The 17084-nt window shown below is 40.7% G+C and overlaps 1 protein-coding gene across 8 annotated transcripts in view; it reads left to right on the forward strand.

Moving 5' to 3' along the window:
- The window catches only part of ARID1B (AT-rich interaction domain 1B), a 505408-nt gene that overhangs the window by 391623 nt on the left and 96701 nt on the right, over positions 1–17084 (forward strand). For 4 of the 8 annotated variants that reach the window (XM_066615941.1, XM_066615976.1, XM_066615949.1 and 1 more), the window contains 3 exons: positions 2045–2224; positions 12112–12439; positions 14715–14843. In XM_066615941.1, the coding sequence (XP_066472038.1) occupies positions 2045–2224; positions 12112–12439; positions 14715–14843 (637 nt within the window). The remainder of the gene's footprint in view (positions 1–2044; positions 2225–12111; positions 12440–14714; positions 14844–17084) is intronic. The other 4 variants (XM_066615967.1, XM_066615994.1, XM_066615985.1 and 1 more) reach the window with 1 other exon arrangement.

Raw genomic sequence — 17084 nt, forward strand, 5'->3', positions numbered from 1 at the left:
ATGGAAAACACATGGAGATGTATTCTAAGGCAATGAAAGAAAAAATGAAAATATAACAGGAGTACTGATCTGAACATACCCTTATTAGGACAATCTTTCCGTCTGCCAATTGGACTTGAAAGGATCAGCCCAGCGCAATTATCTTGTGGGTTTGCAGATTGAATTTGTATACTTGGTACTTGAAAACTCTTCCTTTGGAAGCGCATTTTATCAACACCAAGGTGGAATCATTAAGCATGAACCCACCAAAACTTTAAGCATTGACTGAATAAAGAGCACAAAAACATCTAGTAGTGGTCTCCTCTACAAAATGAAAGAATAAAGTACCTTGTTGTTAGTTAAGCTCTCCGAGCTATATGGGCAAATTGTGGTCTTAAATATGATCTTTGTGGCCAGCTGCCACAACCCAAGTAGCTGGGATGTCTCACTGACACTCAACAAGATGCCAAAAGTAAGCATAGATTCTGTGTGGAATCAGTGTCCAAGCATTTGAGTGAATTTAACAGCACTGGTCAAATCTTTGACTGATCCACTGCCACCTCTATAAATTTCCAATAATCCCCTTTGTGAAATCTGTTTAGCATTATATTGCCTAAAAGAGATACTAATTTCCATAGCATTGAGTCAGAATGCCAATTGCTTGCTTCCTTAGATTATTTTAATATGAATGTAACTCTCTTGGTATTGAATTTTTCACCATTTTTACACATTTAGGAAAATCCAAACCACATCAGTAGCATTGTATTCACAAATAATATTTCTGAATGATGGTATGCTTTTCTATTATCTGGAGCACAAAGTTAGAATCATTGTGTTGCAGTCATGTATCAGCCCTCCATATATATTTAAAAGATTTATATCCATCTTTCCAAAGCTCTGGGCAGCCAACAAGTTCATAATAGACATCAGTAACCATAAAACAGTATAAATACACAATAAAAGATAAACAGTTAATCAGTAACATCAATGCACAGACCCCATTACAGATTATAGTTAAACAGCAATATAGACAACTAAAAACAAGCACCCAAAATTAAATGGCGGAAGAGCGTCATTAAAAGCAATAATAAAGCCATAAGCAGCAAGGATAAAAGAAGCTCTACCCCACCAACCTTCAAAATGCCAACTGAAATAAAAATGTCTTCAACCTCTGCCAGAATACCTCTGAGGGGCTGTTCTTAACTAATAAGGGAGGGAGTTCCACAGCTGCAATGCCACCACAGAAGAGGCCCTGACTCTCGCTGCTACCCCTCTGGTAAAGGTGGCACACAAAGCAGGGTCACTTCAGATGATTTTAGGGGATGGGCTGGAATATATGGAAGCAGACAGTCACTAAATTACCACAATCCCAAGCCATAAAGCTTAAAGCTTTAAAGCTTAACACTTGCACCTTAAATTGGACCCCAAAACAAATTGCCAGTCAATGCAGTCCTTGGAGCAGTGGATTGACAGACGTGATCTTCTGAGCCCCAGCAACTACACGGTTTGTTGCAGTCTGAACTAATTGCAGTTTCCCAGCCGACTTCAAGGGCAGCCCACATATAGTTCATTCCAATAGTCTAAGATTCACCAAGGTGTGGACGACTGTGACCAGGTCCAACTAAAGCAAATATGGCAAAAGCCTGTCCACTGCCACCACCTGTTGATCCAAGAGTAGCTGTGGATTCAGGAGGACTCCCAAGCTGCACTCCTGTGTAGATTTATGCAACATAGACATCTCTTGTTCTAAAAGCAAATTCTTAATATGTTTGTTAAATTACCTGACTAATTATGTAAAAGTGGCCCAGTTTTTTTGAGCTGCTATTTTTCCAGAAGCTCAAGTTAGACAGGATTTTGTAAACAGAAATATAGTAGAGTGATAATATCAAATTTCTGTTTCCTATTTTTTACTTTTTCTTTATTTACCTTACATAATGTGAAGGCTTTTTGTTTTACAAAGAACTACTTTCACTGCTACTAGTACAGATTTTAAATGTGTTTTTTTTAAATAAGTGTTTGAAACATTTATATGAAAATTCTTAATTTGTCCCTTTGTTGTGTTTAGGTTTTATGACAGGCATTCAGAGAAACCCTCAACTATCTCAGTATGCACCTCAGCAAACGGGACCTTCCATGTCACCACATCCTTCACCTGGAGGCCAAATGCATTCTGGAATTGGTAGCTTTCCACAGAGTAATTCAAGCGGTACTTACGGAACTCAGATGAGCCAGTATGGGCCACAAGGTAAACTAATTAACACATGAAGTGACCTAGCCTTAATTAATCTTTAATCACTCTTGCTTTTTCTACAGAAAAAAAAATTATCAAAGAAAAAAGATGTATGCACATCTTTTGTTTTTATGAGTCTTATGCTGGAAATGAATAATTAGAAATGTTCTTATTTTGTCAATTTTTGTTTAAAAAAAATATAATCTGATGACAATTGAAGTAAAACTTTTAGAAGTCTTTTTTTCCCTTACTGATTTGTGTGTGTGTGTGTGTGTGTGTGTAAATACAGAAGAATTCCTGATTGCTAACCCCAACCAGCATTAATATTATTATTACTATTTTAAGAAGAATATTTATATACCTCCTTTCAACAACAAATTTCATGAACCAGTTCATATAGCTGAATAAATGAATAGTTCCCTGTCCTAAAAGGGCTCACTGAACTGAGACAATTTCAAACTAATCTGTGAAATACATGCCATTTAAAATGATAGGGCCATAGATTTTTTTAAAAAATCAAACTAGAAGCCACATTATTCATACATCTAGTTTTCAGTAGACTAGTTCTGTATCATACAAGGAAAGAGAAAACAGGCCACAAGTTGAAACTGTCAAACAAAGATGCATTGCTTCACTTGCTATCCCTGGAACTATTTGGAGAGGAGAGGCAAAGGATAAACCATGCATTTCTGATAAAAGGATATAAAAGTTACTGGGAAACCAGAGAATATCCAACCAGAGTCCTGAATGTAATTTTCCTTCTTATGCAGGAGTGGTCTCTGCAGCCACCCAATTGTGATTTTCTTTGTAAAGATCTGCTTCTTGGAGAGAATATGCTTGAGCAGATGCATGCTGCCTCAACAGCAAGGCAAACCACGTTACTTCACAGGCTGGAGAACTTGGTTAGGGAAGATGAGTGTCTGGGTGACAGAGCAAAAATTAGAGGAAGCAGAATAAGGACCAACCTCTTTGTTAGTGCCTTGATTTATGATCTAGTGCTGAATGGTAAGAAGGAATAATAATAATAATAATAATAATAATAATAATAATAATAATAATGGTATTTATATACTGCCTTTCTGGTCATTGGATTATTCCTCTGACTTTATTCAAGGCGGTTCACATAGGCAGGCTCTCTAAACCTCCGAGGGGATTTTTACAATATCAGAAAGGTTCTATCTTTCAAGAACATTTCTGATGGATCTTTCATGGTCTGGTATCACTTCTGGCTCCCGGTTGCCTCGCACGCTGGCTGACAAGCAGCTCCTTCATCTCTCACTTGGGCAGCCAAGACACTTCTTCTCTCACACCAAAGAGCAGGTGGAATAACTCAGCTCAGTTTGTCAGTTGCTTCAAGGTCTCGCCATTCACAGTGCTGCCAGTGGCCTCGAACTTGCGACCTTTGGATGTTATCTTCAGGCTAACGGAGGCTCTACCCTCTATACCAGATCTCTTGCCCAGGAAGAGCCCATAACTCAGCTGGTCAGTGGAACCACTTTCCAACATGCGACCACACAGGACCAACATGTGACCACACAGGACCAATTAACAGTCCCCTGAGGAAGCTGCCAAAAATTCTGCTTTGTGACTGAATTTCACAAGTTAGGTATAACGTTTTAAAGTGTCTTGCCAAAGCCTATGTATTTGTCTTCACATTTGCACTGCCAGTCATGAGGATTGTATGCTGAGTGGTCCAAGGGGAAGTACTTTTAAGCAGTCTTTGCATGAAGACTGTAATACTTAGTCTTCAGATGCGTGCTTGAAGAACTATAGACAGCTATATGTAACCTTCTATTTTGCCAAATTCCTGTTCTAAACTTGGCCTAGATAACTTATACCCACTTTAAAGCTAACTAGTTTCTAGAGAACCTATACCCACTTTAAAGCTAATTAGTTCCCCCAGCTTAACCACAGCTAACTCTAGCAGTATACAAAAACTACCACTGTATCCCAACACCAGTAAAAAAAAAAACTGGCATATGGAACTGCAGAGTCCCTCCTCCCAGTTCCTAAGACAGCAGCAATTCCAGGTGCAGTTCCAGGTTCTGCACCACTTGGCAGTCTCTGTTTAGCTAGCTTGTCAGGCAGTCCATTAGGCAGTTGGGTAGTCAGTTAGCTAGTCCGTGAGTCAGTCCACCAGTTCGTTATATATCCTCCAGTCCGTTGGTCAGTTTGCCAGTCAATCCGCAGGTCCATTAAATATTTAGCCAGTCCATTAACAGTGAGTCGGTCAGTCAGTCTGATAAGCTAGCAAGTCTCCTCTTCCCTCCTCCACTCTCTCTCCAACTACAACCCACAAACTCTTCCTGCTCCAGGTACTGCTTATATCCCTGAAGACCTTGTTGCAACTAGTGGCTACAGCTGTGCTGCACACCCACTGCTGAAAGCCCAGGCTTTATCCCCATGTCTCCCAGATTTACCAGAGCAAAGGGCCACTGCAGATACTACATCCTATCTCCTCACAATACCTTCTGCAATTCCAATGCACCTCCATTTTCACCATGTTTTATATTGCAGTTTTATTGGCTCATCCTGTGTGGATTTGTATACCTTTGAAACTTGTCTGAAATGTTAGATCCCAATGAACAAAATTTCCAATAAAGATGAATCTGATGCTTGCCCAGTATCACCTAGGCCCATCATAAACTACAAAATAAATAATAAATTTTCTATTCTATTCTAAAATGGTAGTTTTAATTTCTTATTGTTCAAATCCCTGATCTCCATAGCATATATTAAGATCCGCTTATCTTTTTCCAGTATTTCATTAATTGCTTTTTGTCATCTGATGCGCTATATTGATATTGTCTGAGAGCCCTATCCTGTGGTCCGCGGCCAGCTCCGCTCTGTGGACCACAGTTGCAAATGTGCCGTAAGGTATGTTTGTGGGGCTTGCTGCCGGGCTGCTGCCGGAGCTAGCCCAACACTGGCCAGAGCTGGGCTGGCTTGCGATGGGAGCTCGGGTTCTGCAGCTCGGCGCTCTCCCAGACTGCTGGGCTGCGGAACAGGAGGTGGGGACGTTCCAGGGAGGGGGAGGTGTGTCAGGGGTGGGGGAGAGGCGTGTCGGGGGCAAGGGAGAGGCGGAGCCGAGCTTTGCAGGATCCAAGACACTTGGGCAGGCTCCTCACCCAACACGAGCACCTTTACTTTAGCGATGACCTTTTGCTGCTAAAGTGAGTAGCCCCATTGCAGGGCTGCTTACCTTACTCAGGAGAAAGGGACGAACGTCTGCTTCTCCCGAGGAGCCTCCTGTGGTAGCACAGGAGGCATGGGATCCAGCGGGAGCCTGCCATGGAGCTGCCGGACCGAGGCACCGCGGGCAGCTCAGGATTGGGCTATGAATTCCTTCCTAATGTCTGTGCTGCCTCTTACTTTTTCTTTCCTGCCTCCTTGAACTTAAAAAGTTGTCTTTGATTTTTATATATTTAGAAAAGAGATAGATTTTTTTCTTTCTTGATCAGAATATAGCATTTCAGAGTTTAATCTTGTGCTGCGTATTACATGTTCTTTTAGCAAAGTTTGCATACATTGGAATTTTTAAAGTTTTCTGACTTTAATTTAAAGTTTAAATGTTTCATTTAAAAGTGTTGTCCATTTCAAATGAATGAATTTTGCTGGCAGAAAGATGTTTTACAATTTAATCCTATCCTCCCCACCCTCGCTGGTGCAGCTGCACCAAAACCGGGCATGCTGTATCCTGAGAGGGGAAAATCAGGAGATTTCAGTGGCAAAAGGAGATTAAAATCCCCTTACACATCTGTAGGCTTCCTTCTCTCCAAAGCGTCTTATCAGATCTGCACTAGTTATTTCTCTAGCACAAGTCCAAGGAAAGAAAGGGATGGGAAAGCTGCAGTAAAGGGGGATAGAATCCAGCCACTGCCGCCAGATTCACTCCTTGTCTAATGTTCAAAATAACACAGACTGAACACTAATAAGCTGCAAACTTATACTGAAAGGGGAAAAAACCCTCAGATTTATAATTTACCATTATGACTCCCAGTCATATTAAAACTGTTGAGATTCCTAATCTTTAAAATAGTAACTATCTTTGTAGTAAAATGTTATCTGTTCAAGCTGATTGAATGGAATGTATTTCAATGCCGAATAAATGCACTGGGATAACATGCAAAATATTCTGCCCTTATTCCTACTGAGTCTTGCAGTTTCCTCCCTTTCTTTATCGATGAAATTGTCTATGTAATGAGTTTTTTGCTTCAGTCAAGGAAGGGAACCATGGAAACATTAACTTGGAGGGTGGGTCAGAAATAAAACACACTGTCATTTAACATTTTAAAAATGCCACATGGTAAATGTTGTGATGGATAGAAAGTGTACCTAGATCATACAGAGGGCTGATGATTCCATGCTTTGGTGATCATAAGATTAATACTCTAAAGATTATGCTGCATACATGACAGGTAGTTGAGGCAACCATAATTTTTTTTACAGTGTAAAATTGTAGTAAACTTTGACGTGCTTCTCAATAATAGGTACATGTACTGGAGTTCCATTTCTCCATTCATCAATCATAATATGGCATAAACCCATGTTAAACATAAAATGGCTGAATAAAAATGTTTTTTTCTTATTTTAACATATAGGAAGAAATCCATCATTATTAGCAAAAGAACAGTGTCTGAAATTAGCTTTTCCAATAATTGGATAAAAACTGGGTCACGACAAGCATTATTTGTTTAGCATCTCCAAAAACTAAGTAATGTACAAAACACATAAGGAAACAGGCCTTGCTTCAGTAGGCTTAAATTCTCAAATGGTCAGCCTAGACAGTCTACATTATTGTTCTGTCTTACATCTGTTTGCTTTCTTGCCGGATATATTGTACAAAGAAAAAAATGTAAACTGTAAAATAGTGAGTGTTCCCACTTATAACTCTAGGACAGCTTACATTGATACATGTGCTCATACTTTGCTGATTTTGACCCTTGGCAAACAATTCTACTCACTATTACCAAAAAGTAGAACAGGCATATAAAGAAATTCAGAAACTTCCTGTTTTGTGCTCAAGTCTTCAGTGAACCGCTTCAATCTGTCTTTTATCTTGCATATCTTCATTTCTCTATTCTAATGCTAGTTATCTAGTTTACTAGCAACTGCTATGCATGATTCTCCAAGCCTCCTGGATTCAATTCCAATGTGCTGAAATGAGCTGGAATCTGAAATCTATTGACTGAAGAGAGAATGGGCTTCATGCTAGTGTTCCAGAGCTGCTGTGCCAACCTGTACCCACTTGAAAAGTGTGGGCTCTTGCACTTGGCTGCCTGACATGTCCAGCTGATGGGGGCTGGCTCAGCATCTGCTGCGTTCATTGTAACTAATGGTGCATCCATCTGTTTGCTGTCAAAGCCATTGCCAACAAATTACTAATCTATTAGAGAAACATGGAAATAAGTTTGTGCTTCTAGTTTCTGACTTTCCTTGTCATTTATTGCTTTTTAATTATTTATTTCAATGTCGAGGGGAAAAAATCAACTTCTATTTGGATGGCTATCATATTCCTGCCTGTTTTAACAGAAATACTTTTATAGAGATGATTCTCCTGTATTTATGAGTGGTACCTAGTCTACAGTTGCATGTCCCCTACACATAAAAAATAACTGTTTCTTAAATTTAGCATCATTAATTGGCAAACTCCAGCAAAGCATTGTTCTACTATAACTTGACTATTTCAGGTTGTCAGTAGGTTGTCTGTGGATTGCTACTGCTGCTGCTGCTGCTGCTGCTGCTGCTGCTGCTGCTGCTGCTGCTACTACTACTACTACTACTACTACTATTATTATTATTATTATTATTATTATTATTATTATTATTATATTAATTTATACCCCGCCTTTTTGCCCAACGGGCACACAAGGCGGCTTACAAACACTTTAAAAATACAACATTAAAAACAATTTACAATAATTAAAAAATCTAAAAACAAACAAACCCCGTGGATTTTCATATAAAAAGCAAGAACGCCAGCCAGCCTATCAACAATTAAAAGTTTTTTGAAATAAAAAGGTCTTCAGTCCACGCCGAAACGTTAGCAACGAGGGAGCAGTTCTCCGTTCTAAGGGGAGGGTATTCCACAGTTCGGGGGCCACCACCGAGAACGCCCTCTTCCTGGCCGCCGCCCCTCTCACATCTCTTAGTGGCGGCACAGTCAAAAGGGCCCGCCCCAGATGATCTAAGAGCACGGGCAGGATTGTAGGGAAGGAGGCGGTCCCTCAAATACCCCGGACCCGAGCCGTAAAGGGCTTTAAAAGTCAAAACTAGCACCTTGAATTGGGCCCAGAACAGAACCGGCAGCCAGTGCAGCTGCCGGAGCAACAGATCGACAGAGTCAAACCGACGTGCCCCAGCAACCACACGAGCAGCCGCTCTGTACTAGTTGTAATTTCCAGACCGTCTTCAAAGGCAGCTCCACGTACAGCGCATTGCAATAATCTAATCTAGATGTCACTAGGGCATGGGTTACTGTGGTCAGGTCCGCACAGCTCAGGTACGGTCGCAGTTGGTGAATCAGCCAAAGCTGAACAAAGGCTCCCCTGGCCACCGCCGCCACCTGGGACTCCAGGAGCAGCTGTGAATCCAGGAGAACCCCCAAGCTGCTCCTTCAGAGGGACCTGCTCCTTCAGAGGGAGTGCAACCCCATTCAGAGCAGGACGATAGTCCAGCACCCGAGCTGTGGATTTCCGAACCAAGAGCACCTCTGTCTTATCCGGATTTAATTTCAGCTTGTTCGCCTACATCCAGCCCCTAACCGCCTCCAGACAGCGATCCAGGACCCCAACCGCCTCCTCGGGGCGGAGAGATAAAGGGGAATCGGGGGAAAGGAGGGATCAGGGGGAAAGGAGAGATAAAGCTGGGTGTCATCAGCATACTGATGGCAACCCACTCTAAACCCCCGGATGACCTCTCCCAGCGGCTTCATGTAGATGTTAAAAAGCATGGGGAATAAGATGGAACCCTGCGGCACCCCAAACCTAAGAGGTCGGGGTGCCAAACAGGCATCCCCCAGCACCACCTTCTGGGATCTGTCAGCCAGGAAGGAGCGGAACCACTTCAAAACAGTGCCTCCAAGCCCCAACCCGGCCAGCTGGCCCAGAAGGGCACCATGGTCGATGGTGTCGAAAGCCGCCGAGAGGTCCAGCAGGACTAACAGGGTTGCACTCCCCCTGTCCATCCCCCGGCGAAGGTCATCCACCAAGGCGACCAAGGCAGTCTCCGTCCCAAACCCCAGCCTGAAGCCAGATTGGAATGGGTCCAGATAATCCGTTTCCTCCAGTACCCTCTGAAGCTGGGACGCCACCACCCGCTCAATCACCTTGCCCAGTAATGGGATATTCGAGATCGGCCAAAAGTAGTAGTAGTAGTAGTAGTAGTAGTAGTAGTAGTAGTAATAATAATACCCCTTTTCAACTTAAAAGTTCACAAAGCACTTTATATAGCAGAAGGAATGAAAATATGGTTATTGTATTATTGTTGCTTTTATTGATTTTAAATTACTATAACTGCTTGGAGGGCTTCCATATTTGAAGATGTGGCATACATTGTAAATAGACAATCGTATATGAATTTTTTCAGACTGAAGGGTGCTGTATCTTGGGGATGAATGTGTAAACACTTACTTGCACATTTATAACACCCTTATTCTTCTTGGGACCTTGATGTCCACCTGTTGAGACAAACTTTCTTGCCTAAATCTACAAGGATTTGAGAGACTGCAAGAAAATATTGCTGTTGTCTTCTGTGAGCCAACTTCATTTCAAATAGTAATATAGTTCCTTTTCATTTAACAGATAGAAGAGATCACCTCTCTTTTATAAGAAAACTGAGGGCAACTTCTCATACTATATTTGACAGTACAGTTACAATCTCAAGAATTGCAATAAAATCTGGTGAAGTTCCATTGTGAGTTTTCCTTAGTCTTGAACAGGAGACCCCTTATTTAATATAGAGGTATCAAACCTATGACAAAGATTAGAGTTATATTTGTTATGTCAATCTGAATATTATACTCATTTGAAAGATAATTATCTGCGTAAAAAGGGCTATGCAGCTGCATCTCTCTGCTGTGAATTGAATTGCACGGTCTCAGTTATGTATTATGGGTTGTACGTTGTACGTAGAGCTTCTGGCTTAACACACCAGACACCTTAAAGGTGGATTTGATTCCTGGTTCTCCTGCAGTGGTTCCCAACCTTTTTCACTTGCATATCCCTTGGCAGCCCGTTTTCATAAATTGTACCCTTCATATTAGCAAAATGTTTGTAATTAATAATACAAGCCCTCATCTCCTCTCCATGAAAGCCCAGACTTCATGTATTTATCACAGTGTTTTCTCTTTTTATCTGTTTGAAGAACAGAAGACTCTGCCTTTGCACTGTTTTGCACCAGAAGTGTGCTGAGAAATTCTGGATGATTGATCACTTTCCATATTATGTTTCAGCTTTTTTACTGAGCTGGTTTTCAATCGCTGGTTCATACATAAATTGATGACCGAAAACTAGCTATTGGTGAGACTTTCACAGCCAACTAGCTACCTCCCTTCCTGCCTTGCTCCCTTGCATTCCTGCCTTGCAAGGCATTCTGGAGCAGGACCTGCCTTTTTGTGCCATTATTCCATTCTTTTTCAAGTACCCCTATGGGTCCTGTTGAGTGTCCGTGGGAATACATGAATACCAGGTTGGGAACCACTGTTTTACTGGTATTATGTTTACAGTGCACTTACTCTGATAGTGCTTACAAAAAGGTGATGAAGACCAGAATTTAAAAAGAATAAAAATATATCTTATGATCTTTTACTATGTTTTTAATAAATTAGAGACTACAATTCTTAGGTAACAATTAGTGGTAGGATATTTTTCAGGATCTGGCCTCAGGTAAAATCAGACAAAACTATAGTCAAGACACCCCCCCCCCTAAGTTTAACCCCCGACTTATCTGAGGGTCATAGAAAATTCCATGATGGTTCGAGACCTGCCCTCGACTTATCTGTGGGATCGCCTTTTGGCCGGGTGTCTGCGGTGTTTATCCATTACAGTGTAATGCTGATTACCTGTGGTAGTGCTAGAACATGGATGGATAGTGGAAAGTGGAAATAACATGATGTTATATTTAGAAGATGGCTAAATTTGTAGACCTGTATTTTTCTTTGATCGTATTGTGGGAATCCTATGTGTCAACCACACATATGCCCTTAGTTCCTAAAACAAGTATCAGTGTTATTTAATTTCCTTTTAAAGCTCAGGAGAAAGCTTGTAATGAATGACCCCATTAAAAGTGTATTGGGTGAGGGGAAATCTTGCACAGTAGAATATCACTTACATTTGAACCAATTATGAAGGCATTCTAAAAATGCCAATTCACAGGACATGGGTGATGGGTTATATCTCTTATGTTCTCTGGTGGGATCTCAATGACAAGGTCAGTTCTTGGCATCTGGGAAGGAATGAAGGTGAAGGGATCTTATATTTTTATTTCAAAAATGTTCAATGTTTATTTGAAAACGTTTTTATTTCAAAAATGATTTGTATTTCAAAAATACAAATCACAAACTCTAGTTGTCTAACTAGATTTCCTTCTCTCTTTTCTCTCTCTTTTTGCTCGCATGCTTTGTCAATTTATTCTCAGCTAGATTCCTGGTACTGCAGAATGACTACACAGATGCCGTTTCCCTGACACCCTGTCTTTGTCCGTGCTACTCCATCAGCTTTTATATATTCCCACTAGTGAAGCAAACGCACTACCTTATAAAAACTAGATCACCAGTGTCCAGTGGCTATTGGATAACATCTATTGGATTGAATTATTTTGTTGCATAAAAGAATGTCCAAGAGGTTGCTTCATTGAATTAAAAATTGTAACTTTATTTTCTTCTGTTATATTGTTTTGTTTAGGAAACTACTCCAGACAGCCAACATACTCTGGAGTGACCACCACAAGTTACAGTGGCCCAGGACCTGGTATGGGTATAAATGCCAACAGCCAGATGCATGGACAGGGGCCAGGCCAGCCTTGTGGTACCATACCCCTTGGAAGAATGCCATCAGCTGGGATGCAGAGCAGACCGTTTCCTGGAAATATGAGCAGTATGACCCCCAGTTCTCCAGGCATGTCTCAGCAGGGAGGCCCAGGGATGGGACCACCAATGCCAACTGTGAACCGTAAGGCACAGGAGGCAGCTGCAGCAGTGATGCAGGCTGCTGCAAACTCCGCCCAAAGCAGGTATGCCTCTAGGGGAAAGGATCTGAAACCATTTACAATGTGCTTGATGTAATTTCTTTGCTTACAAAGTAAACAAATGGTTCAACTGTAGGAATGCTTTTGATGGCGGCCATGGCAGGCACTGGTCATTTTAAAACATGTTCTCCATTCAGAAATCTGATTAGTAAAGGAAACCTCAAATGTTTTTCAGACGATATTTAAAAAAAAAAAAAAAGTAATTCCTGAAAATTTTCGATGGAAATTTTTAAGCATACATAGATGACAACACACATTAGCAGGGAAAACGGGGAGGCAGGAAGAAGCATCATTACTTGAAAATTGTCTCCTGGGTATTTGAAGCTTCTTGGTGTCTGCTGACCATTGAATGTGAGCCGTTGTGAATAACCAGCCTTTTCAAGGAAACAGAGTAGTTAATTATATCCACCACCCTGAGGATCAAGGATTGAAATCTAGATTATGAATCTTTAATCCTGTGGTCATTGCCGTACATGAAGCTTCTTGCTCCAGTTTTGACTTAATACCAGAAATTTACTCACTGAGGGCCCAATCCTATCAATGCCTATGGAACAAGCATTCCAGTGGCTCCGTGCGCTTCCTGGTTCTTGCAAAAGGTGATATGCCAGAGCACATGGGCTGGCTGCTGCCACAACAGTGAGCAGATTCTGGATATCCCCCACCTCAGGTAAGTTAATGAAGGGGGTGGGAAGGAGGCCAGGTGGGTGGAATGGGGCAGTGACAGGAGGAGGAGGGCAGATTTGGACCGGGAATGGGGCAGGTTCTGGGGCTGCGGTGTCTGCCAAATCCAAGCTTCTTCCTGGGCTTGATCCACCTTCACAAGTCCATGTGGACTTGTGCCAGTGCCATCACTGGCACAAGTCCAAATAGATCCACTGTGCAGCCAGGGGCTTATCTGAAGCAAGGGACAAAATGTTCCCTGTAGAGGCTAAAACGCCCCCACAGGATGCAGTGGGCAGCACATTGGTGCTGCTGCATCACTGCATGGAGAGTTTTGGTGGATTGGGCTGTGGGGCTAGTATCATCAACTAGTTACTTCGGTGTCATCTCTAAGCCCCCAGTTAGTGAGTTGCAATCTTTGTGTGCAGTTCTGAGGACCAAATACAAATATCTTCTTCCACGTGGTGCCTATGGATATTTTAGTTTTCATAGGAAACTATGGGAAACACATACTTTTGTGTCCCTTGGGATCATGACCTACATATGTTTCATTGTGCAGAAACAGATATTTTACAGGCAGAAATGGAATTTCATAATTATTTTATAAGATGCTGCCACTGGTGTATGCCTGTATATAGTAACTGCATGAATATATCAGTACGCATATTTATACACACTCTATTAAGCATATATATTGTATAGCATTGGCTATTTGTAAAACAGCCAATTATGCAGACTTTTCCACAGAATTTCTGAAGCTAGAAATGTGTGCAATTCTATGATGACCAGAAAGAAAAAAGGACATCAACATAGTCTGTTAATGCACTTAAACGTGGTTTTCTTATTTGGGTGTGCATACTTTGTTTGTGCTATGGAATATCAAAGAGACATAAAACAATAATTAAAAAAAAATGTAAATGTGCTATTTTAATTCAGTAAATCTGCATTGCCTTTCAGAAAACTAACCTAGGCTTCCTGTAGAAGCCTTCAGTAGGCAAACAGGCTCTGTGTATTTTCTTGTTTTGAGCCATCATTATTTTATACAAGTAAAAGTGGATGTAGTAAAAAAAGTCATTTCAATTGAAAAATTAATAATTGACAGTAAAATAGAGCTCATGGTTGTAATTTCCATTATGGATTTGGGTAAAGTACTTATATTTTATTACAAAATTCAATAACTGATTCCTTTATCAATCCAGCCCCAACTCTCAAATCGGTTTTACAGGCTTGCTTTTCAATTTCTAACTGCCCATAGTCAAAATATCTAGCATTTCAAAACCTTTTCATCACACAGTGCTCACTCCAGGAAACTAACACCTGTATGATGGCTGCAAACATTAGATCATTGCAAAAGGAACATTTTACAAAAGGAATTTACAAGTAGCAGATGAGATGGATCTCATCAAGCCTTTTTATCCCAGAGTTTGGAGAAACAGCTTTTCCTTCCTTTGATTCCTAAGAATAATAGAAAGCTGTGTGACTAGTCACCTAACACAGAGAATCCTACATGCTTCTGTGTGGAAGGATTGTAGCCAACAAGGTAGTTCATGCTTGTGGTCCAAAACAAATCCAAAGAAGCTGTTCTTTTGTTCTGCTTTAGGCCACCATACATTAGGTCGCCTGCTTATCCCAGCCAGTCTGGGGCTGGCGGACGCCCCATGTTTTCTTCACAGCACCCCAACTATGGCAACGCTCAGGTTCCCATGATGCATCAGCCTGACCAGTACGGGTAGGTAGCCATGTAAACTGGACTTGCTGTGGGATCTTGACAGGTTTTTTTTCTTATATGTCACATGCCATTTGGCTACTGAAGATCTACCCCAGATCAAGTAAAATATTTGCATCTGAAAAGCAATTTTCTTTTTGTTTTTACTAATTGTCAAATATAAAAATCTGCATGTCACCCGTACTGCATGGCTTGTGGCATGGCTCTATTTCCTTCATGCCTGAGAGGGAAATGAAGATCTCCATCAGCTGAAAATGAATTAAATCTTGTGTTTTTCTGCATCATTACTTGTCCCTTCCTCCATTTTTTTTGTCGTTGTTGTCTAGGAGCTGTATCATCAGACACTGATATATCCGTGACTGTGTTGTTGTTATCACTGCTTTAAGCTTCTCCCACAGAGTACAATACTCCACTTTTGACAAAGACTGATTGCAGAAATCATGACAGGAGTTATTAATGGGGTTTACAAAACGTTCTGTTATATCAGAGTTTAGACAATGTATGTAAAAGAGGTGGGGAAAGGGAACCTACCAAAGAATATAAATCTTCACATATCTAGAACATTTTTTTTCTAATTAACCCCATGTTAACCTGTAGTTTTTCAGGACCTTGTTTTTTTAAAGATTACATTGCTGTGAAAATGCTCCTTTCCACACATTTTCAAAATTCTAAATTTTGTGTCACATTTAATAGTCACATTTAATGTGTCAATTCCGAGTCATATTACTGCTGTTATTGACCAATCCTAGTTAGAAATCCCAGATGCTGCAGTCATCTTCTGAAGACATGGGAAGATCCATGAGTCCTAATATTGCCAGCATGAAATATTTACAAAATATACACCAGTCCTTGGAAAATCATGGCAAACCATCAGGACTTCAAAACTGTAGGAGTTGCCCCTTGTCTTTGTACTTATTTTTTTCAAAAAGCTATAAAATGTCAAGGATATAAAGAACATACAAGGTGTGTTCCTTACATGCCAGTAGTTTTGCAGGAGGGACTTGTAGTGTACAGAAGTCATTGGCACTGTACACTGTGAGTACTGTGGGATTAAAAGAAAACAGATAGCAAAGAAAATATCTACCAGGAGCCCCTGTTACGCAACTTTCACTGGAACGGGTGAGCATGAATTTTCATAAGAAGATTGGCATATTTTATGTATAATAATGTTTGATGTCTTCAAAGTCAGATAGTATATCTGTAAGAAGTACCAGTGTGGTGCACAAATTTGTCATTTGCTAATCCACTGGAGCTACTCTTAGAAATTCAGGAATCCTATTTCAATGCAGAAAGCTACTTTAGCTTTGCCTTGCCAAGTCACATTAAGCAACTGTGTAAAATGCATTTAAATGGCATGCACCAGAGCAAACTCACTTCTGCTGAGGCAGAAAATCAATGCTTGCTAAACAGAACTTGGATGATCAAGAGCTGAGATGCAGTTAGTTATATCATCCTGTGTCCTAGTGCAGAAATTGCATCCTTCTAATTAAACAAAAAGATTAAGCTCCCCCCTCCCCCACCAAAATCCTGAAACATTCAGGCATTTTTACAGAAGATGTGCTAGGAGTCTATGTTCTGATACCCTTTTATTGTTTCTGACCAGAATACTGTGTGTCCTGAAAAATGTAGACTTGTGGCGTGCTACTCCCAATTTTGCCACATAACCCTGTATTTCCAAATGAAAACTCAAATGCTAGGCCAAAAAAAATTTTCCATTACACCTTCATGAGCAGACATCATGCAAGATTTCAAGGCTAAAGGTTGCAAGATATCTTGCCTAGGGTCTTCTTCATTTAGATATACAATCAGAACAAACCATGGAAAAATTCTATTTGCTGTAAATAACCTTGTGGAATTCTTAACTTTTGGGGTAGCTGGTATCCATGTTCAGCTTTAACACACAGGACAGTTTTGTATGTTGTAATAAGAGCACTATATTAACTACTATACAGACAAGCCAGTAAAAAGGTTTACTTGTCTTATGTTTGAACACAGTAGGCAAGAGTCATTCTTGGGGAGCTGCAAAAAACCTTGAAAAAACCAGGGAGTTGTAAAGAGTTAAATTACTTTCCTTTTTTTTCTTGGCCAAGACTTTCAAAAGCTATATATTATGGATAAGGAGAGTATGCTCACATGTGACAAATCTCTGCAATTACCATGGAAGGATACAGTGAGTACCCTATAAAAATGAAGGATGGCAACAACAAGTGAGCTTTAGACTTCCCCAACTGGTTGGATATGAAG

Source organism: Tiliqua scincoides, chromosome 1 (assembly GCF_035046505.1).
Source record: "Tiliqua scincoides isolate rTilSci1 chromosome 1, rTilSci1.hap2, whole genome shotgun sequence".
In the NCBI taxonomy this organism is placed as follows: Eukaryota; Metazoa; Chordata; class Lepidosauria; order Squamata; family Scincidae; genus Tiliqua; species Tiliqua scincoides.